Here is a 24,914-nt window from a genome sequence, read left to right on the forward strand (position 1 = left end):
CATAAGTTTTTGAATTAGGATTGCTTGAAATTATGAGGAAAAGCTATTTTAGGCATGCCCTTTTTGTTTCCTAGTTATCTGTTTCTTTAGTGCTAAGTCTTGGGAGAAGGTAGATATATTGTTAGACCCTTCAGTCAGTCAAATCCAGTGCTTTCCAGACTGATCTTTTAATTTAGCAGAATAGGAATTGCTTTGTGGTCATTTGCTGCAGGATTATAAGTGATAACTGAGCTCAACCAAGCCATTCGTTTATAACAGTTAATAACTATAAAATATCAGTGAATAGATTTCAAACGTTTTGATCCCTGTTTATCTTAAAGTAACTGGAGTCTTACCTCTGTCCAGATATTAAGATTTTTAAATTATAAGGCACATCATCTTTGGCTGTTGGTTCCTAGATATTAAATGAAATAAGGGAATTGGCTTTAAGGAATCTTTCTTCATGTTCTTATTTTTTTAGGTCACTGAACAGTATTTTTTTCCAACGTAAATTTAAATCATTATTTTGTGTGAAAAACAAATGATGTCTGAGATGTCTAAGAGTGTTAACTTACATACTTTGCTGTAATGGTGATACTGTAAACATTAAAGCTTTTTTTTTTTTTTTATTTTTCAGGCACAAAAATCTCAAGTCAAGAAATGCTGGACAGCAGGGTCAGACACCATCATTAGGTCAGCAGCAACAAGTACTTCCTAAGCACAAGACCAACGAGAAGCAAGAAAAGAGTGAAAAGCCACAGAAGCGCCCCTTGACTCCTTTTCACCATCGTGTATCTGTTAGCGATGATGTTGGCATGGATACAGATTCAGCCAGCCAAAGACTTGTGATCTCTGCTCCAGACAGTCAAGTGAGATTTTCAAACATCCGAACTAATGATGTAGCAAAGACTCCTCAGATGCATGGTAGTGAAATGGCAAATTCACCTCAGCCGCCCCCACTTAGTCCTCACCCTTGTGATGTGGTTGATGAAGGAGTGACTAAAACACCTTCAACTCCTCAGAGTCAACATTTTTATCAAATGCCAACACCGGATCCCTTGGTTCCTTCTAAACCACTGGAAGATAGGATAGACAGTTTGTCTCAGTCTTTCCCACCTCAGTTCCAGGAAACTGTAGAACCTACAGTCTATGTTGGTACAGCAGTAAACTTGGAAGAAGATGAAGCTAATATAGCCTGGAAGTATTACAAGGTCCCAAAGAAAAAAGATGTAGAGTTTTTACCACCTCAACTTCCAAGTGATAAATTCAAGGATGATCCAGTTGGACCTTTTGGACAGGAAAGTGTAACATCAGTTACAGAGTATGTATTTTTTAATAGTTGCTATTATAAGTTAAGGGTGGAAGTGATGAAAGTTCTTAATATTAGGATCCTGGGATTGGTTTCAGAGTAGGATTCATGGTAGTAAATCCTTTAAGTATTTAACTTTGCGTATGTCTTTACCATGTTTTTTCCTAAGGAACCTCTTTCCTATGAAATATTCTAACCACAAAAAAAAAAGCGAGAAAATAATAGATAAGTACGTGTTCATCAGCCAACTTAAGGATTTTTGAGCATAGAACTATTGTGTACTGTTTTTCTTCCTCCATTCTTCCTTTTACTATCTTGACTTTGATACTTACCCTTTCTATACATGTGGTTCTAGTTAATTATTGCTTTATGGTACATCCTTGTTATGAGTACAAGGATACTGCAAAAACTTCATGGAAAATGTTTATTTGGTTGCAGAAAAATTTTAAAATCGATGTATAGTTTTTTCTTGGTGCACATTTTCATGAACTTTTTGAAGACCCCTTGTATACCATAATATTTATCTACTCTTTTGAAGGTGAATATGTTGTTTATCTTCAGCTTTTCGCAGCAACAAAGGGTGTAGTAGCAAATTTTTTTGTACATATATCCTTGTGCAGTTGTATAACAATCTTCTCTAGGAAGTACATATAAAAGTAGGGTTGCTGAACCATGAAGTATTCCATTTTCGACATTAAGAGTCTAAGCCATTGGTGTACAGTTTATACTTTCATGAACCATGAGAATGTCTATTGCTCTGCCGTTTCCTCAAAACTTTGGTATTACATGATTTTTAATTTGGCTAATCGGCTGTATGCAAAATGGTATCTCATTGTGCTAACACATTTTTTTTATGATTCACAGTGAGATTAAGCATCATTTAAAATGTTTATTGGACATTTGGATTTCCTTTTTTATTAATTGACATTGATCATACCTTTTAGTACATGTTTTAATTCTTTACATATTCTGGATATTAATCCTGTACCAGTTGTATGTGCTTTTGTCGTATTTGGTTTGTCTTTGTCTGCTTCATAGCATACTCAGAGCAGAACAAAGCTCTTCTTTTCAGGTTTCCATTTACTTTCTGTGTTGCTCTGAATACTTTTATGGTCACTCCAATAAGACTTTTACTTTTTTGTTTTTCTAAAAGATGAAAATCAACCAACGAAATGACATTTTTATTGTTTAGAACTGTCGACCTTTTGTTGATGAATTACCTTCTCATTACATAAATGCTCCTTAAAAGTTAAATGTCTTAAACTTTATTATTTCTGTAAACCATCTTTCAATTCTTGATTTATATATATATTTCTATTAATATAATTACTGTGGAATTTATTACTTTTTAAAAAGTATTTCTTTTTATTTATTTGAAAGGCAGAGTTAGAGAGAGAGAGGGAGAGCCAGAGAGAAAGAGATATCGTTTACCTGCTGGTTTACTCCTCAAATGGCTGCAATGGTTAGGGCTGGGCCAGGCCTAAGCCAGGATCCTGGAACTCCATCCAGGTCTCCCATGTGGGTATAAGGGACCCTAGTACATGAGGCCATCTTTTGTTGCTTTTCCAGGTGCATTAGCAGGGAGCTGGATCGGAAGTGGGTCAGCTGGGATTCAAACTAGCACCCATTTGGGATACTGGTGTTGTAGGCAGCAGATAAACCCACAGTACCACAATGCTAACCCCAGGCATTTATAACTTTACCATGATGTTTTATTATAATAAGGAACAGTTGCTTTTTAGACTTGTTTTCTAGCTCTTTGTAGGATTTTATTTCAGTAGCCTGCTAAGTTTAAACCACTGTTCCGTGTAAATTGGTGACTTTGTTTTTGCCTTTTTTTGTTTGTTTTGCGAATCTCTTAAGTACCTCAGAGACAGTGTGGGAGATAAACTTGATGTCCTTGCATTCCTTAAAATGACTTGATTTTTGCCTTCATAATTGGCTTAGTAATTTGAATAGGTATTAGATTCTTAGTTGAAAATAATTTTTCTTTTGAGCTCTTTAAGGATCTCTTTACTATCTTCTAATGTCCAGTGTATCAGAGAAAATGTGTGATCTATCACATTCTTCTTCAGGTATTTAAAAATGTCATCTGCTACCACCATGAGGCAGTTAGAGCTTTGAGGGTCTTACAGCTTCAGAATTCTGAAATTTCACAAACATAGAATGTACATAGAATGGTTTATTTTTTCCTTCCTGTTCTTGTGCTAGATACTCGAAGGGCTCGTTTAATTTAAAGTCTTTTTTTGGCTGGCGCCGCGGCTCAATAGGCTAATCCTCCACCTGCAGCGCTGGCACCCCGGGTTCTAGTCCTGGTTGGGGTGCCAGATTCTGTCCTGGTTGCCCCTCTTCCAGGCTAGTTCTCTGCTGTGGCCCAGGAGTGCAGTGGAGGATGGCCCAAGTGCTTGGGCTCTGCACCCCATGGGAGACCAGGAGAAGCACCTGGCTCCTGGCTTCGGATTGGCGCAGCATGCCGGCCGTGGCAGCCATTTGAGGGGTGAACCAACGGAAAAGGAAGACCTTTCTCTCTGTCTCTAATTGTCTAACTTTGCCTGTCAAAAAGAAAAAAAAAGTCTTTTTTTATGTCCCACCACTGGGAAATTATTTTTTTCTTCCTCAGATTCTCTTTGGAACTTCAGATTCAGATTGTGAGCTTTTGTAATTTTCTAATTTTATTTAAAAAACATTTTTGTTTGAGAAGCAGACAGAGAGAGCCAGGGCTCCCATCCTGTGGTTCACCCTCCAAATGCTCACAATGGCAGAGCTAGACCAGGCTGAAGCAAAGAATTCAATCCACATCTCCTACGTGGATGGCAGGGATCCAGCTTTTTGAGCATCCTGTCATCTACTGTTTCCCAGGTCTGCATTAGCAGTAAGCGGAAATTCAGAGCCGGAGCTGAGAATCAAGCTCACGTACTCTGATTTGGGGTGTACGCATCTTACTGGCATCTTGATTGCTCAAATGCCCAGTCCTTTCTTTTTTATTCCTTTTTTTTGCTCTATGGTCTAAGGAGATTCCTCAACTTTCTTGTAGTCCTTTCTTGAATTCTTAATTTTTATTTCTCAAAATCAGATGAAACAGTAGAAGAAATGTCATAGCCTAGAATATGCTAGAGGAGAATGCAGGCAGAGTATATGAATAGTAGGAGAGTCACATAGCTTAGAAAAAAAGAATCCTTGTTTAATGTCCTGTTTTCCCTTTAGAAGTGCTTTATTTTGATCTTCCCTTTGTTATGCTTCATCATATTTCTGATAGTTTTTGTATGCATTTTAGAGTGAGAGAATAGATGGAGTGATTGGAAATTTTATATATTTAGTCAGAGTTTGTTGATTGGCAGCCTTTGCTCAATCAATAAATATTTTAGTATATATATGTATTAGTGTCCAGCAGTTATCTTTAGGATATCTAGTTCAGGGGTTCTTTGGGGACATTAAGAATTGTCCCTAAAATTCCAGAATATAAGTGCTAGATCCTTTTTTTTTTTTTTTTTTTTTGACAGGCAGAGTGGACAGTGAGAGAGACAGAGAGAAAGGTCTTCCTTTGCCGTTGGTTCACCCTCCAATGGCCGCCGCGGCCGGCGTGCTGCAGCCAGCGCGCTGCGGCCGGCGCACCGCGCTGATCCAATGGCAGGAGCCAGGAGCCAGGTGCTTTTCCTGGTCTCCCATGGGGTGCAGGGCCCAAGCACCTCGGCCATCCTCCACTGCACTCCCTGGCCACAGCAGAGAGCTGGCCTGGAAGAGGGGCAACCGGGACAGAATCTGGCGCCCCAACCGGGACTAGAACCCGGTGTGCCGGCGCCGCAAGGCGGAGGATTAGCCTAGTGAGCCGCGGCGCCGGCCACTAGATCCTATTTTTACCAGGCAGTTTATGCATTTTCCTTCAAAAGTAACCTTCCTATTCCTCCATTTTCAACTTTTTCTCATTTCTTTCTAGAAATTTAAATTCAGATTTCTTCTGATCTTTCTAGACAGTTTGACTCTCCTGTTTGTAAAGTTTGCCTGTAGTCCTCTGGTTTAATCCTAGTCTGTGAATTTTTCTCTACTGTGTTTTTTCTGATTGGCACTTCCTTGAGATTTAGGGAATTGTCCATTCTCTACTGTTAGAGATTTGTTCCCTCTCTCTCTCTCTCTCTCTCTCTCCCTTTCTTTTAAAGATTTATTTATTTATTTGAAAGTCAAGAATTAGAATTGGAGTTGGAGAGAGAGAGAAAAGTATCTTCCATGTGCTGGTTTACTCCTCAAATGGCTGCAATGGCCAGAGCTGGACCATTGCAAAGCCAGGAACTTCTTTTGGGTCTCCCATGTGGGTGCAGGGTCCCCAGCACTTGGGCCATCTTCCACTGCTTTCTCAGGTTTATTAGCAGGGAGCTGGATCAGAAGTAGAGCGTCCGGGACTCGAACCAGTGTCCATATGGGATGCTGGTGCCACAGGTGGTGGCTTTACCCACTATGCCACAGCACTAGCCCCAAGATTTGTTCTTTTTTAAAATTCCTTTATATCATTTTAGCAGACAAATCTCTGTGCTTGATGTATTACTTGAATCTTTTTTTTTTTTTAAGATATATTTATTTGAAAGGCAGAGTTACAGAGTGAGAGAGAGAAGGACAGACAGAGATCTTTGAGAAATAGAGACAGAGATCTACTGGTTCACTCCTCAAATGGCTGTAAATGCTAGGGCTGGTCCTGGCTGAGACCAGGAGCCAGGAGTTTGTTCCAGGTCTCCCACGTGGGTACAGAGGGCCCAAGCACTTGAGCCATCTTCTGCTGCTTTCCCAGGCATATTTGCAGGGAACTGAATTGGAAGTGGAGCAGCCAGGACTCGAACCTGCGATCGTGTGGGATACTGGCCTTGCAGGAAGTGTCTTCACCTGCTGTGTTGCAATGTTGGCCTCTATTACTTGAATCTAAAAGTATTCTAGTTTGATTTTACTTAAAATTAATTAAAATTTTCCTAAATTTATTTTAGGATACTCTTCTGGTCATGGAAGTCTACTAACATTAAATAGTGTGTCATTGGGCCTCTTGAAAGCATATTATATCTTGGAAAATAGGTCTTAAAAAATCTTAGTGTTATGTGTGCTAAATGTAATATAAATCTAAGCTAGCCTCTGCTCTTATCTGAACTGTTAATCTCGTTGTTTCTGTACTTTTCTACATACATTCTCTGCACAACATCCAGAGTGATTATTATACATTAAATATTAGTTACTCATTTGCTTAATCCTCTCCAATAGTTTCCCTTTATGCACAGAATAAAATCCAAACCTTTTCTCCTGATGTGTAGGACTGTACACAACTTCCTGCCTAGCTAGTTCTTCACCCTCATCTACTAAAATCCTATTTGCTTCCTGGTTTAGTCACATCAGTTTTCTTGCTATTCCTTCAAAAAATCAAGCCCATTCCTCAAGGCATTACAGAGTGGGAGAGAACTGATCAGCCCTTCCTGTCTTTCAGTCCTGCTCCTATGTTACCCTCTCAGGGAGGATTATACTAATCATTCTGTCTAAACTGTGGTCTGTCATTTCTCCCTAGTATCCTTGCCTATCTGATATATTGCTTCAATTTCTCTAATTAATCTCATTAATGATATATATTAAATATATCATTATTTGAAATTATATAATGTATTTGTTAATTATGTTTTCCTTATTAGAATGTAAACCCTATGAGGGCAAGGACTTTGTTTTGTTTACTGCTGTATTCTTCTAATATAAACACACACATACATACTCCTAGAACAATCCTTGACACAAGTAAAAATTTCACAACTGTTTGAATGAAATGACAATATGCCCCTGTAATACTTGAGTATTTTAAAATAAGAGTAGTGATTGTTTAACGTTATCCAGCTTAACCTTAGAATCTGTTCTTAAATTATTTGACATTTTTCTTACTAAGAATCAGAAAGAAGAAACATAGTGTAGAAAAGAAGCATACAGAGTAGAGTGGTGCTGAGTTATGATTATGTAAGTTAAGATATTAACATACTTCTGTTTCTGCTTAGTTATGGCCGCCATATTTTCTGCATTATAGAAAAGGAAAAATGTTTGAATAAAAGTGTTTTTTTCTTTGTGGTAATTTTATGTCTCAAGTGAAGGTTGTTTTGGTTATGCTAGTTATTGAAATATGTGTTGTTTCACAACACATTTTTTAGATAGTGTGCCTTGCTTTATAGCATAATAGTAGATTAGTAGATGTGATAAATATTAACAAAGGTCAACCATCAGAGGCTTAGCTCCTATATGAAACTAAGAAACACTCATGGAATATGTTTGTTCTATACTTAATATGGTAGAAGTGTGTTTGACTATTTTTTAATGTTTTTGTCATCTGAGTGGTTGTGTCCTTTTCCTGGAATTGTTCTGTGGAATTAGTTCTCAGTTGTGGTAGTTTTTCTGCCCCTTAGCCCCATACCCAGATGACCTTTGGCAATGGCTGTAGACAAACTGAGGGTGTGGCACTGACATCTGGTAGGTAGAACCCAGAAGTGCTGCCAGATACATTACAGTGCACAGGATAGTGTGCCACAATGAAGAATTATTCAGCCCAAAATGTTAATAATGTTACAGTGTTTTAATGAAATGAATAACTTTTCATAGACATTTGAACTCTGGAATAATAGCTGTTAAGTTAGATACCCCAAAGATAGTTTTAAAAGATTATTTATTTATTTTGTTTGAGAAGTACAGTTACAGACAGAGAGAGAGAGAGAGAAATGTCTTCCTTCCATTGGTTCACTCCCCAAATGACTGCAACGGCCAGAACTGCACCGATCGGAAGCCAGAAACCAGGAGCTTCCTCCCGGTCTCCTATGTGGGTGCAGGGGCCCAAGCACTTGGGCCATCCTCCACTGCTTTCCCAGGCCACAGCCGAGGGCTGGATTGGAAGAGGAGCAGCCGGGACTAGAACCGGTGCCCATATGGGATGCTGGCGCAGCAGGCAGAGGATTAACCTACTGCGCCATGGCGCCGGCCCCCCCAAAGATGTTTAATGATTAGCTTCATCCCTCCATATTATTTTAGTAACCTTCACCACCACCTCCCACCCAAACCACATAGTGAAATACTTGGTATAGTCTTCAGTGTTTTTATTATGATGAAATAGGATTGCTCCCCCATAGTGAAAAGGATGTTACTGGAATAACTTGATAATTCAGTATTTTTTATTAATTAACATTGCTTGAATGAGGAGGATCAAAGAATAACATCTGTAGAATGTGACAAAGTCAGATGACAACCCCTGACATTAAAGTGAATTCTGCGAATTATGTTAGTTTCTCTTGGTGGCATTTAAACAACATCCTTAAATTCTTCATAGAAGCTCTTACAGTTTTAAAGCTGTAGTGTGAATCAAACACCTTTCTTAGCTATAGAAAGCCTAGTTTGCTTTATTTCAGTAAATTTGTGAGTTAATACCCCAGAGTTTATAAATTTGTAGTCTTCCCATGCTTTGAGCTTGGAAAGTGTGTTTAATTGTGTAGCAGGTAATTTTAATGAATTTCCTTATAGGACTGTTAAAAGTCCTCCAAATTCTTTCTTCCTCCATATTTTCTTTCTTTTTACATTAATATTCAAAGATATGTTTTCTCTATCAGTTTAAAGTTTCTGTTGTATACAAGGTGCCGTGAGGCACTGTTAGGATATAAAATAAATTTGGTCTTGGTCTTAAATGAAATTGTATTCTAATGGAAATGAACAGATTAAATTCTCTGATGTAGGTATAAATGAAATACAGTAGGGATGCAGAGCAACAGAGCAGGAAATATTCCATCTGTAGATATCTAGAAGCTTTATATAGTTGGACATGATTAGATTACAGGGGTGCTGCCTAGTAGTTTGGTGTGTCATGATGAGAGATGAGACTTTAAAAGTGAGGTAGGGAACTAGAGTGGAATAGCAAAATGTTTTCATAAGATTATATATTACTGTTGAGATGATGGGGAGGTCTATTATAAGCTTTTTGAGTGAGCTAAAGTAAGATTTTGGAGCAGAATGATTTTGGAAAGATTAAATAACATGATTGAAAGTTCATTTCAATAATGAAGAGAGAGGCATGTATAAAAGGAGATCAGTTTGGACATGAGTTTGAGTAGCTAGGACAAAGTGATGTAAGACTCTTGCCAGGAAATTAGAAACAGCAGGGGTGCAGAGATGTAGGAAGGTTACAGATGCTGTGAAGTAGACTGGAAGTAACTTTGCAGCCAGCTGAATAGGATAGTATAGGAGTAGCAGGAGAGATGAAGAATAGGCATATTAATTTCTGAGATGGAAAGATGAAGAACAAATTCTAAGGTTTTCCTACCATCTTTTTTGCTGTTGTAGGTTAAATCATAGCAAACTTGGATTTTAGCATCTTTAAAAGTTGTTTCTCAGAATAGGAGCATCATGAAACAATTATTGATGTACTTTAATAAGGTAAAGTTTTGCTAAATAAGTAATAGTGGCATATCCACTTTGACAAGGGAAATACGTACGAGCTAATATGCGAAGACCTCTAGATAGATTATAAAGTACAGAAACAATTACATGGTAGTATATTCATACATATTTTTTCATCTTAATAAGATAATATAAATTGTTAATCCATGTTACCTTGGAAGAGAGGGATTGAGATTGTATCCTTCTCTCTCTGTGCTAAATGATTTCAGTTGTGTACAGTATGAAAATGTGAATTCAGTTTGAGGTGCCTTCTTAGAGATTCCATGAGGCAGTTGGGATCATGTGTCTGAAAGTTATGAGAAGAAGCATTGATAATCCATTTAGAACAGATATAAAATGCAAAGAAAAAATAGATCACTAGAAAGAACAAGTTGCTTTATAATAATGGTTGACTTTTATATAAGTATATGTGTGTGTGTGTCTTCATAGGAAATTATGGAATGAGAAGAAACTCAGAGCTTTGTTTTATTCATTTTCCATTTGGTTCATTTATTTATTCATTTTCCATTTGGTTAAAATAAACGGTTTCCATTGATTGCTCTTTAAGGTGGCAGTATTCTCCCTTAATAGTGGATAAATGACAGTAAACAATAGTCTTGGGTTTTGTTTTGTTTTTTCCTAAGATTTATTTACTGGGGCTGGTGCTGTGGTGTTTCTGGTAAAGCTGCCGCCTAGTGTGCTGTCATTCCACATGGCCACCGGTTTGAGTCCTGCCTACTCTACTTCCCATACAGCCCTCTGCTATAGCCTGGGAAAGCAGTAGAAGATGGCACAAGTCCTTGGACTGGACCCCTGCATTTGTGCAGGAGACCCAGATGAAGCTCCTGGCTCCTGGCTTTGAGTTGGCGCAGCGCCGTCTGTTGCGGCCATCTTGGAAGTGAACCAGCGGATGAAAAATCTTTCTCTCTGCCTCTCTCTAATGCCATCTCTCAACCAAATAAAGAAATCTTTTTAACAAAGAAGAGAGAGAGAGAGAGAGATTTTCCATCATCTGATTCACTCCCCAAATGGCCTTAATGGCTGGGGCTGGACTAGATCAAAGTCAGGAGTCTAGAGATCTTTCATCTGCTGTTTTACTCCCCAAATGGCTGCATTGGCCCGGGCTGGTCCTGGCTGAAGCCAGGAGACTGGAACTCTTTCTGGGTCTCCCACGTGGGTGGCAGATGCCCAACTACTTGGGCTGTCTTCTGCTGCTTTCCCAGGCTTGTTAGCAGGGAGCTGGATTGGAAATGGAGCAGCTGTGACTTGAAAAAGCACCCTTATGGGATGTTGGTGTCATAAGTAGTGAGTTAACTGGCAGTGCCACAACATTGGCCCCAGTGCTTAGTTTTGGTAGAATTCATGTTTGATTAAAATAGTCTGCTATTATGATTCCGAGGGAAACCTTTCTAAATGCTGAAAGAAGAAACTGTTCTTTAGCATAGTGCTCCTAATGTTTTGTTCTGTGGTCAGGGTACATCAGGTTATCTTAACCTTGATACTAATCATTAGAATTAGCTTCTGTGTCATATTAGTTATCTGCCAGATTCTGTTCTATGTATAGAATGCATTATTTGATCCCTTACAGGTAATTTTGAATGCCTTTATTTCATAGAAGTCTCTGATTAAATAAACTAGTTTTGACTACTCAATTTTTTAAGTAAGCCTTCTATATTTGTTATTTAAGGCAATAAAGCTGTACTTTAGACAGCTAGTTTGAGTGTAAGAATTTATATTGAATATATGAGTAGTTCTAGAAGTAGTACCATTTGAAAAAAGGAGAAGGATTTTGAGATTTATTAACTCATCTGTTCCTTAACATTTCTCTCCATAGGTTATCTCTTATAATTGTCAGTCTTAATATGTTGTCGTACCTTATTGAATAAAAATGTAAAAGTATGTGCTACCATAAGCCATGTTGAAGTCAGCACCTTAAAATGATAGTATGTTATTGTAATAGTGAAAGGCAGGAGATATAATTAATGAATAATATAAAAGTAATTTAAATATGCTTTGGGTTTTGTAATGCTTCCTGTTCATGGCTGTATCTGATTCTCTTCCAGTTTATCTGTACCTACCTTCATATATAATGAAACTGTCTCTGTAGTTTATTATTTGGCTATATGTGGAAGTTTCTTTTAGGAGAGGGACATGTTAATCTCATTTACAAAAGTATATGTATACAATACAAGTGGATAGTGACAAAATGATAATTGGAGTTTAATCTGGCATCTCTTAAAAATCACAGTTTATTTCTATTTTTATCAGCATTAATACAGAAAAATGTATAATGTAAATGATTTATATTTCTTAATTGTGACTTGATTCTATTGATATTATTGACTACATTTAAATTCTTTGCATATCCTGATGTCTGTGAGAATGATTCAATAAAATAACAAAAAGTCATCTTTAGGCAATGCATTTGATTTACTCATTTTTATTTTTAATAAAACTATGTATTAGCAGTAGTCCTTTTAACAATAACTGCACACTAGTTTAGCAACCACTTACGTAAATAGTGTGACAGTTTTTAATGCTTCTGTGAGAAGACAATTTAATATGAAAAGTATAGGTTTTTTTTTTTTTTTTTTTAATTTACCCCTACACAAAGTACTAGTGTTTTTCAGGCTATGGGTGGAGGGATTTCTTATATTGTGGTGTTTCTGAGTAGTTACTTGAATGAATGCTTAAAATCTTACCAGCCCTAACTTTGCCACTATGTGACCTTGGCAAATCATTTATTTCTACATAATTCCCACATGAAAGTCAAGGGATAATACCCTCCATTTCCTTTCTTATGAAGTTATTTAAGTTTTAAATAAATATTTAGAGGACTTGTCAAAGTAGAAAAAATACTATTTTGATAAGATTTACATTAGAGAATGTCTTGTAGACAAGTCATCCAACAGTTATTTAGGATCTAATATTGTGAGATACAGAGCTACTCTTAAGAAATGTTTATGGAACAAAACTATTTTAATGATTAGTTATAAAATAATCTCCATTAACAAGTTGTATTAACATTGTGTTGCCATGGAAGAAAGTTTTTGTAAACTTGGCATTTTAGTCTTTGGGATAAATGTGGGGGCATATTTGGAATAATGATACATAGTTGAACATTTGATGGCGTGTTTAGAACGTAATAGTTTTTGTTTTGATGGCCTGTTTTGCCCTTGGTAGATAGAGGCTAGAATGCTGCCAATGCTGATATTAGTGAATAGATGAATGAACCGTGACCTTCCTGTCATTCAAGGAGTTTATAGGCTGGCAAAGACAAGGGCACTTCAAGATGTTTGTGGAAAGTAGAACTAAAAATATTTATTTTGGTACAAAAAAATTTTGAAATTCATACATACATGGGTCTTTTAGAAGTTCATGGGAAATGTATGTTACAAAAGACTGCATGAATTTCCGTGTTTTTGCACTCAAATAAACTTAATTCTGTTTCTACAAACTTTTTGAATTGTCCTTATACCTTCGTTTCTCCCAAACCTTATATATTTTTTTCTCAGTACTCAACAGATAAGCGGAGTATCAGTATTATCTAATGTATAAAAATAGTTTATTTGGAAGTACAAGATAATATATTTTAGTATTACTAACTGCAAAAGTGTCTCAGTCCTGTGTGGCTTTTAGATTTCATGTATTTTTTAGCAAATAATTATTGAGTAGCTATTTTTGCCAGAGACTCTAGGTGGTTAAGATAATTCAGTGAACAAAGATGAGATCCCTGACCTTGTGGGGCTTATCTAGTGGGAGTGACAATCAGCTATGCACATGATAAACAAATTGTCATCATAAACATAGTTACATGTTAACATAAGTGCTGTAGGGGGAAAATACAGCAGGATCAGGGGTATTACTGCTTAGGCAGATGGGTAGTATTGCAATAAAGTCCCATAGAGAAGATAATACCTTAAAAAGACTTGAAGGCAGTAATGGAGATGACTAAAGACATTTGTAGGAAGAATGTTCCAGACAGAAGGAATGGCCAGGAATGTGTCCTGTTTGAGGAATATCAAGGAAGCTGGTGGAAGCAGTGTGAGGGAGAGGGGCCTAGAATGGAGTCAGATGGAGCTGTTGACGACAGCTTGTGACCCTTAGCTTTGTAAATCTGACGGAACAGGAATTTGAGAGTCTAAGTGATCTATGCAAACCAGAAACTAATCATTTTGTATTTACAATCTGGGTTATAAAGTACAAGCACACTGATCTTTGGTGATTTAAAAACCCTGATGCTTTCCATGGTTCTTTGATGCAGATCAACTTACGATCATCTTTTAGCCTTAGATTTCACCTTTCTCTGGTTTGTTCATTTCTACTAGTTCATCTTTCCAACTTCAGTGTTGTCATCTGTCTTGGTCATTTTATTAGTTATATTAAAAGAGTAGAGAGAAATATACTTTTCGATTACCATGTTGAACCAGAAGACTGATTATGTAAGAATTGATATTTCAGTATGATTATAAAAGAAACTTTGAGGTCCTTGAACTGAAGTATCACTTTGCGTGCAATACATCTTAGCAGAATTAGTAGTAATAATTATTCATATGAAATACAAATCAGGCCTTCATAAAGTTTGAACTCAAAGTATATCCACTGAGGACAGTAAGAAAAGTATACTTTCATTGTATAAATGCCTAAATTGTATTAAAATGTCCTGTCTCACTGTAAAGCCTGTAATCTGAGAATCACCATCCTAGAGCAACTTAGATTTAAGCATTCCTCTCAGGGAAAGGATTGGGACAAGTTAGTGTGCTTGAGGACTTGAACACAGAGTGAGTTACCAAAAAGACTACACATTTTGGTGAAAACTTGGATTAGGTAGGAAACTTGGGTTTTAACTCCATTTCTCTGTTACTAAATTTGAGATTTCAGTAAATTACACTATGCTTCATTTTCTTCATTTATATCATGGAGAGGGGTGTAGGTTAGATCATTCTAAGTAATTCTAAAAATGTCATGGTTCATAAATTGTTTTGGAAATTTTTTGTGCTTTTGTGGATAATAAATACAATTTTCTAATTTGTTTTTATGCAGGTTAATGGTGCAATGTAAGAAGCCTTTAAAAGTTTCTGATGAATTAGTACAGCAATATCAGATTAAAAATCAGTATCTTTCAGCAATAGCATCAGATGCAGAACAGGAACCTAAAATTGATCCATATGCATTTGTTGAAGGAGATGAAGAATTCCTTTTTCCTGATAAAAAAGATAGACAAAACAGTGAGAGAGAAACTGGGAAAAAACACAAGGTGAGTCAGAGAAATCACAGTACACTGAAGAGTCACTGATGATTTTGTAGTACTACTGTGTAGTAACACACTACCACACTTAGATATTTTTTTCTTAAATAGAAAAACCAATTACTGAGAAAAGCATAGATTTTTTTGAATAGGTAAATCAGGTATGTAGTATACAGTATGGTTGCCTGTGATGAAAAGATCTTTTTTTACTTTAAAGTTGCTGGGTTGGATTAAGAGTACATGATCTTCTGTCTTAATTAAAATCAAGATATTTAGGTAGGGTTTTTTTTTAGTCAGTGAGTTAAAAATATGCTGTAAGTGAATTACTAGTTTTCAAAGATAAAATATGTATCATTGAGTTAGAAAATACATGACATTTAAAATATGTGAATCAGGAACTTACAGTGTCCTTAAAAATCAGTATATATATTACATATGAGAGAGATAAAAATTTAGTATGTGTCCATCTTTTAAGAATAATATAACTCTAATAGGAAAGAAATTTGCCTTGTATACAAAATATAAAGATTGAAAGCTGTAAAATTGTGAAAATTACTCAGTAGTATGCTTCATAGAAAGAATTAATTTCACAAAGTTTTACTTAGTTGCCCTTTTGTGAATACGTAAACAATAACTGGAAAGGCTCCAAGTATAATAGAAAAAAAACACTAATTAGGGGGTTTTTCAGGTCTAGGTTCAGATTCCAACTGCAACTACGTACTTGGCCATATTTTCTGGGGCAGATTATTTTTAGATATCTTTAGAACCTCCTTTTTTGTATTTGAGTAGAGTCAACTCTTTACTTTTTAACTGTAAGAATTAATGATAATATGTATATAATGCTTAGCAGAAAGGTTGACATGTAACTAAATAATTGGTAGATTTTGTTATTGGTAATTCATATATTTCAGCCTAATGTATAATGTTGTTTGCAGATAGACGATGGGACATCTAATGTAACAGTGTTATCACATGAAGAAGATGCTATGTCATTATTTAGTCCATCTGTCAAGCAAGGTAATACTTCTGTTTACTAATTAAAATGTTGCATTCCAGTATTATCACTATAGATTGATAGCTTGTTGGCCTTTTAGTACTCTTTCTGCATAATTCACTAAATTTTCATAGAGATCTTTCTTAAAATTATGGATTTAGTGTTTTGTCTCTTGTTGTGAGAAACAAGTTGAGGTGATTGAAATTGTTGGAACTGTTAAAAATTTTTATTTATTTAATTAGTTTGAAAGATAGAGTGAAAAAAAGAAAGAGATTTTCCAATCACTGGTTTACTCCCCAAATGCCCACAACATCCACAGCTGGGCCAGTCCAAAGCCTGGAGTCAGGAACTCTAAGAGCTCCACTGTCAGTGGCAGGAATCCAAGTGCTTGGGCCATGATTCACTTCTCTGCAGGTGCATTAGCAGAAAGCTTGATGGGGCATGGAGGAGAGACTTGCTCCAAGGCACTCTGATTCTGATATGGAGTGCATGCATCTCAAATGGAGGCTTAATTTGCTGTGCCAGAATACCCACCACTTTTCCCCCTGTTTTATAAATAAAAGTGGTTCTTGTCTTTAAAATGTGAGATTGGGTAAGATTATCACCTAAGACTCATCAGATCTAAAAACTCAATTTTTAAATTAAGCTTCATGGAATCCTGTTGTCTTTTGCTTTTCATACAAGTTTAGGAGAACTGTTTCTGAGGCCTTTAATTCGATAAATATTTACTTGTTAGGTATAGCACTATTCTAGATGTTGGAGATACAGTTGTCAGGATGCTATTTGAAAGTATCTGGCCAGCACTGCAGCTCAATAGGCTAATCCTCCGCCTTGTGGCGCCGGCACACCAGGTTCTAGTCCCGGTCGGGGCGCTGGATTCTGTCCCGGTTGCCCCTCTTCCAGGCCAGCTCTCTGCTGTGGCCCGGGAGTGCAGTGGAGGGTGGCCCAAGTACTTGGGCCCTGCACCCCATGGGAGACCAGGATAAGTACCTGGCTCCTGGCTTCGGATCAGCGCGGTGTGCCAGCCACAGTGGCCATTGGAGGGTGAACCAATGGTAAAGGAAGACCTTTCTTTCTGTCTCTCACTGTCCACTCTGCCTGTCAAAAAAAAAAGTATCTGACATGTGCTGCTTCTGAATGGAATAGAGAGACACAGTATTATTCATTAAACATTTTGTATTTTTAATTGACAAAAATTGTGCATATTTATAGTATACAGTATTTTTTAACAATTAAAATTTTTTAGCAGAATTTTGAGTGACGGGGAGAGAGATACAGAGAGCTCCCATCTATCACTGGTTCACTCCCCAAATGTCTGCCACAGCTGGGATTGGGCCAGGGCTAAGTCTGTAGCAAGGAACTCTGTCCAGGTTTCCCAAATGAATGGCAGGACAACAGCTGCTTGAGCCCTTCACTGCTGCCTCCCAGGGTCTACGTTGTTATGAAGCTAGTTGGGGAATAGGAGGCAGACGCTGAACCTAGGAATTCCCTGTGGGGCACAGGCAAATTAACTATTAATGCTCATCCCAGCTTCATGTTTCACTATGACTACTCTGGCTATTTAACATTTGCATTACTACATCAGTTTTTTTGTGGTGAGAAAATGCAAAACTCTTAGCAGTTTCCAAGTGTGAAATACGTTGTAATTAACTGTAGTCAACATGAGGTACTATTTAACCTTTTTTTTTTCTTTTAACATTCATTTATTTATTTGAAAGTCAGAGTTCAGAGAAAGAGGGAGGGAGAGACAGAGATCTTCCATCTGCTTGTTCATTCCCCAGATGGCTACAAAGGCCAAGGTTGAGCCAGGCCAAAGCTGGGAGCTTCATCCAGTCTCCCTCATGGGTAGCAGTGGCCCAAACACTTGGGGCATCCTCCAGTTGGCCCTTAGCAGGGAACTGGATTGGAAATGGAGCAGCTGGGACATGAAGCAGCATCCATATGGAATACTGGAGCTGCAGGCAGCAGACTTAGCTCCTACACCACAGTGCTGGCCCCTTGCTCTCGTTTAACTTTTGATGAGGGCAAGGGAAGTTTTCTTATGGTATATTCTCTTTGGGGACAAAGTTTTGTTTCAACATTTTGAATAACTAGAGATGGTCAGTCTCTGGACAGCCAAAAACAAGAAAAGGAAAAGTTTATCTGACCAAGGAACAAATGAGCTTTCAGGAAGTTAATTTAGTTGTTGATGGTTCTAAGTAGTTTGTTTAATGAGTTAACACTTTGTGTTCTTTGCCAAAGTGATGTACAAATTTAATTCCTATCAAAGTTGCAGTGAGATTTTTCACAGAAGTTAAAAAAAACCCTAAAATGTAGTCGGAAGCACAAAAGACCCTAAAGAGCCAGTATTTATTTTCTTTATTTGAGCAGCAGACGGACAGAAGAGAAAGACAGACTGAAAACTCACATCCCATTGACTTTCCAGAAGTCTGAAAAAGTTGGGACTGAGTCAGGCTGAACCCTTGGGCTAGGAGCACAATCCTACCTTGATGTGGGTGGTGAGGATGAAAATTCTCTAGCTATCACCTGTTGCTTCCCAGTTTGTGCATTAGAGGAAGCTGGAATCAGGAAATGAAGCTAGAACTTGTACCCAGGCACCCTGGTAAAGGGATGTGAGCATCACAGGTGGTATCTTAAACAGCTACCTTGCCAAAGCAATTTTGAGAGGGAAAAAAGTTAATTGCATCACAGTACCTTATTTGAAAATCTGCAAAGCTGTAGTAATTAAACCATCATGGTACTGGATTAAAGAAAGACATAGAGACCAGTAAAGCAAAATAGAGAGCGCAGAGTAAATCCATGCATTTATTATTAACAGACAACAAAAACAGATAGACATGAGCTTACATCAAACCAAAAAGCTTCTGCAAAGTAATTGTAGTAGTTAACAAACTGAAGAGACAACCTATGGAATGGGAGAATATATTTGCAAAATATATATCTGATTTCCCATAAAAATGCTAAAAGCACACAGTGGGGAAAGGATAGTCTCTTCGGTAAGTGGGTCTGTGAAAAGTGTGTATCCACATGCAAAAGAATGAAATTAAATTCTGATCTTGTAGCATATATAAAAACCAACTGAACATGTCAGGATTTTGGCACAGTGGATTAAGCCTCCATCTGTGATGCTGGCATCCTGTGTAGGTGCCAGTTCAAGTCCTGCTGCTCCACTTCCAATGCATCTTCCTGCTAATGCGCCTGGGAGAGCAACGGAAGATGGCTCAAGTGTTAGGGCCCTTGTACACACATGGGAGACCAGGATGGAGTTCCAGGCTCCTGGCTTTGGCCTGGTTCAGCCCTGGCCATTGCGGTCATGTGGGGAGTGAACCAATGAATGGAAGATCCCTTTGGATCTCCCCTGCCTCTCTTAACTCTGCCTTTCAAATAAAAAAAAAATGAATCTTTTTTAAAATTCTGAAAATGCATGAAAGACTTAAGCCTAAGGCATGAAACTGTTAGAAGAAAACATGGTAGAAAAGCTCCATGTCATTGGTCTTGACAAAGACGTTTTTGGGTATGACTCCAAAAGGACAGACAACAAAAACAGATAGACATGAGCTTACATCAAACCAAAAAGCTTCTGCAAAGTAATTGTAGTAGTCAACAAACTGAAGAGACAACCTATGGAATGGGAGAATATATTTGCAAAATATATATCTGATAAAATTTAATATCCAAAATATAAAGGAAAAACAGCTCAATAGCAAGAATATAATATAACTGAAAATGAACAGTGGACTTGATTAGACATTTCTCAAGAAGACATGCAAATGGCCAGTAGGTATGTGAAAAAAAATCTTCAACATCACTGTCTGTCAGGGAAATGCAAACCAAAGCCACAGTGAGATAACAACTTAAAAATATTACGGCGTTGGTTATTGAAAAGGTGGAAAGTAGTAAGTGTTGGCAAGGATGTGGAGAAAAGAGAATCTTCATAAAAGGGGTGTTTAAAAAGTTCATAGAAATGTGTTATGGAAGAAACCATGCACTTACTCAGCCTTTACAGAAGAAGGAAATCCTGTCATTTGTGACCACAGTATGGGTAACCATTGGAGTGCATGGTGTTAAGTAAAATACTCCATGATCTCACTTGTATGTGTAATCTCAAACAGCTGGACTCAGAAACAGGGAGTAATGATGGTTATTAGGAGATAGGAATTAAAGAGATGTTGGCTAACGAACACAAAATTTTAGTTATGAGGAGTAAGTTAAGAGAAAGGTTGTCCAACAAGGTGTCCACAGTTGGTAATGTACTGATGCTCATCAACTTACTATGGGTAACATCCCAGTAAACTAATTCTAAATTAAAAATACTGTGGCCAGCGCTGCGGCTCACTAGGCTAATCCTCCGCCTTGCGGCGCCGGCACACCGGATTCTAGTCCCGGTCAGGGCACCGGATTCTGTCCCAGTTGCCCCTCTTCCAGGCCAGCTCTCTGCTGTGGCCCGGAGGGTGCAGTGGAGGATGGCCCAAGTACTTGGGCCCTGCACCCCATGGGAGACCAGGATAAGTACCTGGCTCCTGCCATCGGATCAGCGTGGTGTGCTGGCCACGGCAGCCATTGGAGGGTGAACCAACAGCAAAGGAAGACCTTTCTCTCTGTCTCTCTCTCTCTCCACTCTGCCTGTCCAAAAAAAAAAAAAAAAAAAAAAAAATACTGTAAGTATGGGGCCGACGCTGTGGCATAGTGGATAAAGCCGCCTCCTGCGGTGCCAGCATCCTAAAGAGGCGCTGGTTCGAGTCCTGGCTGCTCCACTTCCGATCCAGCTCTCTGCTATGGCCTGGGAAAGCAGTAGAAGATGGCCCAAGTCCTTGGGACCCTGCACCTGCGTGGGAGACCCAGAAGAAGCTCCTACTCCTGGCTGCGGATCAGCACAGCTCTGGCTGTTGTGGCCATCTGGGGAGTGAACCAGCTGATGCAAGTCCTCTCTCTCTCTTTCTACCTCTCCTTCTCTCTCTCTGTAGCTCTGACTTTCAAATAAACAAATAAACCTTAAAAAAAAAAAAAACACTGTAAGTCAAAATGCATTTAATACAGCTAACTTACCAATCATCGTAGCTTAACCTAACCTAACTAAAAATGCTCAGAATACTTAAACCTTATACAAAGTTGGGCAAAATCATCTAATGTAAAATCTGTTTTATCATAAAGTATTGAGTATCTCATGCAGTTTATGGACTGCCCCTATCCAAAAAAATGCTGGCAGTACAGTACACTGTAGAATATCATTTGCTTCCCGTCATGATCATGTGGCTGAATGGGAGGTTGGCATTCTGCAGATGCCTAGCATCACAAGGTTCATGACACACGTCACCGGTTAAGAAAAAGATCAGAGTTCAAAGTATAGTTTCTACTGCATATGTATTGCTTTCACATCATTGTTAAGTTGAAAAATCATTAAACCAAATCATTGTAAATTGCAAGTAATCTGTATTGTATTTTTGAAAAAATATTAGCAGTCTAGATTTTAAGTATTCTCATCACAAAACAGTATGTGAGGTAATATATATATTAAAGAGCTTGATTTAGTCATTCAACAATATATGCACATGTCAAATGAAAGAAGTAAGTAGTTTGAATTCTTCGTCCTATTTACCCTACCTTAAGTATATTTCCTGGGATGTAGGAAATGTTTTTATCTTTTTCTTGTGCCAGTGGTGCAGGTTTTTCAAACGTGAACCATTGGGGCAAATACTTGGTACAGTGGTTAATATGCTTGGGCTTGCACATGATATATTGGTGTCCTTAATTTGAGTCCCTGCCTCTGTGCTTTTGACTCTAGTGTCCTGCTAGTGCACACCCTCTGATGGCAGCAGTTGATGGTGCAGGAATTTGCGTACAGTCCACCCACAGGAGAGAACCTGCATTGTGTTTGGGGCTCTAGCATTGGTCTGGCCCACTTTGCCTGTTGCATTTAGAAAGTTGAACCAGTTAATGGAAGGTCTCTGCTTCTTTTTGCCTTTCAAATTAAATGAAAATAATTTAAAAAAAAATGGACCCATTTACCATTTCTGAAGCATCTCAGAGCTTTGGAATCTTGATTTTTGTGTTCTCTTGATAATTTAAATATGTATTATTTAAAAGGCAGAGAAATAGAGATCTCCCATCTGCTGATTTATTCCCCAAATGCCTGGAACAGAAACTGCTAGGCCAGGTCGAAGCCAGGGTCTTGGAACTCAGTCCTGTGTCCCACATGGATGGCAAGGACCCAGCTATTGGCCATCACCTTATTACCTTCCAGAATATTCATTTAGGAAGCTGGAATTGGGAGTGGAACTGGACCTTTATCGCAGGCACTTGAGACATCAATCACTACACCAAATGTGCCCACCCTTGGTGATTTTTTTTTAAAGATTTATTTTATTTGTTTGAAAGAGTTAGCGCTGGTTCACTCCCCAAATCGCTACAGTAGCCAGAGCTGAGCCAATCCGCAGACAGGAACTAGGAGCTTCCTCTGGGTCTCTCTGTGGGTGCAGGGGCTCAAGGAATTGGGCCATCCTCTGCTGCTTTCCCAGATGCATTATTATCAGGGAGGTGGATCTGAAGTGGAGCAGCCGGAGCTCAAAACGGCACCCGTATGGGAAGCCAGCGCTGCAGGCCAGGTCTTTAACTCACTGTGCCACAGTGCCAGCCCCATCTCTGATCATTTTTATGTACTTGAAAACTTCAAAACTACTTCTCTAGTGAATCCTTATGACTGACAACACAGAGGGACTGGGAAAGTGACTTTTATCTTTCTGAAAGTTAGGGCTATCTTAAGTAACTTGACATTCAGATAGTTACTTGGAAAGTTAAGTATCAGTCTTAATTGTTTTTGTTTCTCTCGTGGAAATATAAACAATCATATTTTTCCCCAAAACTGGAAAAAAAATTCTAGTATGGAAACAAAATTTATTGGGAAGATAATATTTATTGAGTGTTTAAATGCCTGGCAGTGGGCAGAGGGCTTTACCTACATTCTATCACATTTAATTCTTAGTATATGTCATTACTGAGGCATAGAGAGCTTAAGTAATTTGCCACGGTCATACTCTTGGTGTTGGAGCTGGGTTTGAATAATTGCTGTTTTTACATTTCAGGAAAATGGAGGGAAGAAGGTGTGTTTAATTCTGTTGCCCTAATGGTGTTCACAATTTTGTTAATCACTTGGAAGTACTTACTATGTTCATATATATTACATGGCCTTTGGTGAGCTTCCTGAATAAGGTGCCACAATTATTTACAATTTTTTGTCAGCAACAGAGAACTCTAGATTTTCTAAGAGAAATAATCCCTATATAAACATAAAGTTATGTATCTGGTTTAAATAAATAGAATGGTACTTACATGGTCAGTAGTAGAATTTTTTATTTTTCTGATTGACACATGTAGATGTTCCACGCCCAACTGGTCACGCCCGTCCTCCATCAACCAGTTTGATTTATGACTCAGATTTGGCTGTCTCTTACACTGACCTTGATAATCTCTTCAATTCTGATGAAGATGAACTAACAGTGAGTATTTTCTTAATCATTAGGATTATGATTTGTTTTCCTTCATTTTATATAAGATTTTATTTTTCAGAAGTAATTTGTGATTTCATTAATGTTTTATCCTTGAACAGGAGATATTTTAAAATATGAGTATATTTTTAATGTCATATTTGAGTTGTCTTGATATAGAATCACCTATAAACTTTGAATTGTCTTCCTTATCCTTTCATTTGTATGATTGAAGGATTCACGATCCAGCTTAATTTGAGCTCTGCCATAAGTCTGTTTTTTTAGTTCTTAGGAAGCTGATTTTCCTATTCTTTAATCCTCTGGTTTGAAAATTACTCTACAGTTGACTTGTTGAGAGGATATAGAAGTAATTAACATTAAAATTATGTGCCTTATAATTTGGTTGAGGAATATCACTTCTTTTGAATTTGGCATCACAGCTATAATGATAAGATAGATACACACCATAACAATGAAATAGTAAGAAAAACTAGTGTTTAGTCTTCAACCCCATTTGCAGAAAAAGGTGAAAATAAAAGAAAATTTAAAATGAGACTCCTTAGACTGGTGTTTAGCATAGCAGTTAAGACTCCCATGTCCCATGTTGGGAGTACTTCAATTCCATTCCAAGCTCTAGCTCCAGACTCTAGCTTTCTCCTCATGCAAACCCTGGGAGGGAGAGGCTCAAGTAATTGAGTTCCCAGCTCCCACCTTTGGCCCTGGCCTTGGCTCAGCAGTGGTTATTATGGCCATTTATGTGATAAATCAGCAGATGGAGGGTCTCTGCCTGCCTTTCTCTATCTCTGTATGTCTTTCTCTCTCTAATAAATAAATAAAAATTTAACAAACAGATTTCCTAGAATGTCAGATCTAACAAGTTAATGAATTGGGTTCAGCATTATCATAAAGGGGAATTGCTTTTTTATCTGTGTAAAGTAACTTGGAAATTTCAGTAGTACCTATGATGTTTCTGTGATCTTTCCTATATAACATGTCTTTAACCCTCACATATACATATGAAATGTCTATATTTTAGTCTGTATGTATAGGGCATATATAGCTATACATAAACTTTTTCCTCATATCCCATAATATAGTATCTGTCAGGGTACTGTGCAGTAGAAGAATATATCTTTGAATACTTTGGTGCATTCATATTTTCCTCTGTGCTAGCATTCATGTGTCAACTGTGGCCTTATGAGGTAAAAAAAACATTGTAGTCAGAGCTCAGTTCACATATTTACCTCATAGGGTCTAACAGTAGACAGGGTACAAATGTCAGCACTAAAAGCATTGATGATAGATTGGAGATGCTAAAACTTAGTTTGGTCAATATATTAAAACATTTTTAGTTAAGAACCTTGTTGCTTTGTCATGAGATTTTTGAAGTTTGTGCTAGGTTTCCTGTTAGCATACACTTACAGGAGTAAAGAGAATGTTAAAAGAAGGTAAAAATATATAGAAAAATTGAGGGTCTGTTATTGT

The 24,914-nt window shown here is 37.7% G+C and overlaps 1 protein-coding gene across 6 annotated transcripts in view; it reads left to right on the top strand.

Annotated features, from left to right (window-relative positions):
* The window catches only part of MED13 (mediator complex subunit 13), a 114,977-nt gene that overhangs the window by 45,184 nt on the left and 44,879 nt on the right, over nt 1–24,914 (top strand). For all 6 annotated transcript variants that reach the window (XR_011383550.1, XR_007911285.2, XM_051824707.2 and 3 more), the window contains 4 exons: nt 617–1,300; nt 14,750–14,963; nt 15,890–15,971; nt 23,320–23,441. Coding sequence is in view for 4 of the 6 variants with exons in the window: in XM_051824707.2 (XP_051680667.2) it covers nt 617–1,300; nt 14,750–14,963; nt 15,890–15,971; nt 23,320–23,441 (1,102 nt within the window). In the remaining 2 variants the exon portion in view is untranslated. The remainder of the gene's footprint in view (nt 1–616; nt 1,301–14,749; nt 14,964–15,889; nt 15,972–23,319; nt 23,442–24,914) is intronic.

This window comes from Oryctolagus cuniculus, chromosome 17 (genome assembly GCF_964237555.1).
Source record: "Oryctolagus cuniculus chromosome 17, mOryCun1.1, whole genome shotgun sequence".
Classification (NCBI taxonomy): Eukaryota; Metazoa; Chordata; class Mammalia; order Lagomorpha; family Leporidae; genus Oryctolagus; species Oryctolagus cuniculus.